This window comes from Sinocyclocheilus grahami, unplaced genomic scaffold (genome assembly GCF_001515645.1).
Source record: "Sinocyclocheilus grahami isolate Dianchi unplaced genomic scaffold, SAMN03320097.WGS_v1.1 scaffold63383.1, whole genome shotgun sequence".
Classification (NCBI taxonomy): domain Eukaryota; kingdom Metazoa; phylum Chordata; class Actinopteri; order Cypriniformes; family Cyprinidae; genus Sinocyclocheilus; species Sinocyclocheilus grahami.
In genome coordinates this window covers 1-504 of record NW_015527880.1, presented here as the reverse complement: position 1 = coordinate 504, position 504 = coordinate 1, and the positions used below count along the sequence as shown (strand labels likewise).

Below are 504 nucleotides of genomic sequence, written 5' to 3'. Positions count from 1 at the left end.
GTGGCTCTTAAAAGAGCCTTTGTGTGAGAGCTGGAGCGGAGCTCTACTTGGAGCTGGTGTACTTGGTGACGGCCTTGGTGCCCTCAGACACGGCGTGTTTGGCCAGCTCTCCGGGCAGCAGCAGACGCACGGCGGTCTGGATCTCTCTCGAGGTGATGGTGGAGCGCTTGTTGTAGTGAGCGAGACGAGACGACTCACCGGCGATGCGCTCGAAGATGTCGTTAACGAAAGAGTTCATGATGCCCATCGCCTTGGAGGAGATCCCGGTGTCAGGATGAACCTGCTTCAGCACTTTGTACACGTAGATAGCGTAGCTCTCCTTCCTGGACTTTCTGCGCTTCTTTCCTCCCTTCGCTGCGGTCTTAGTGACGGCCTTCTTGGAGCCCTTCTTGGGCGCGGACTTCGCTGATTCTGGCATGATTGACGCTTATGCGAGGTTGGATTTACAAATCAATACCGTTCTCTCTGCTTCAGGGGTTTTTATTCACTTCTCTATGCTAATCT

The 504-nt window shown here is 54.2% G+C and overlaps 1 protein-coding gene across 1 annotated transcript; it reads right to left on the bottom strand.

Moving 5' to 3' along the window:
* Positions 1-418, bottom strand: LOC107581013 (histone H2B-like). Its single transcript, XM_016266609.1, has one exon. It carries the CDS (start codon positions 416-418, stop codon positions 44-46), a length of 375 nt encoding a protein of 124 aa, XP_016122095.1. The 3' UTR covers positions 1-43.
* Positions 419-504: the final 86 nt, after the last annotated feature.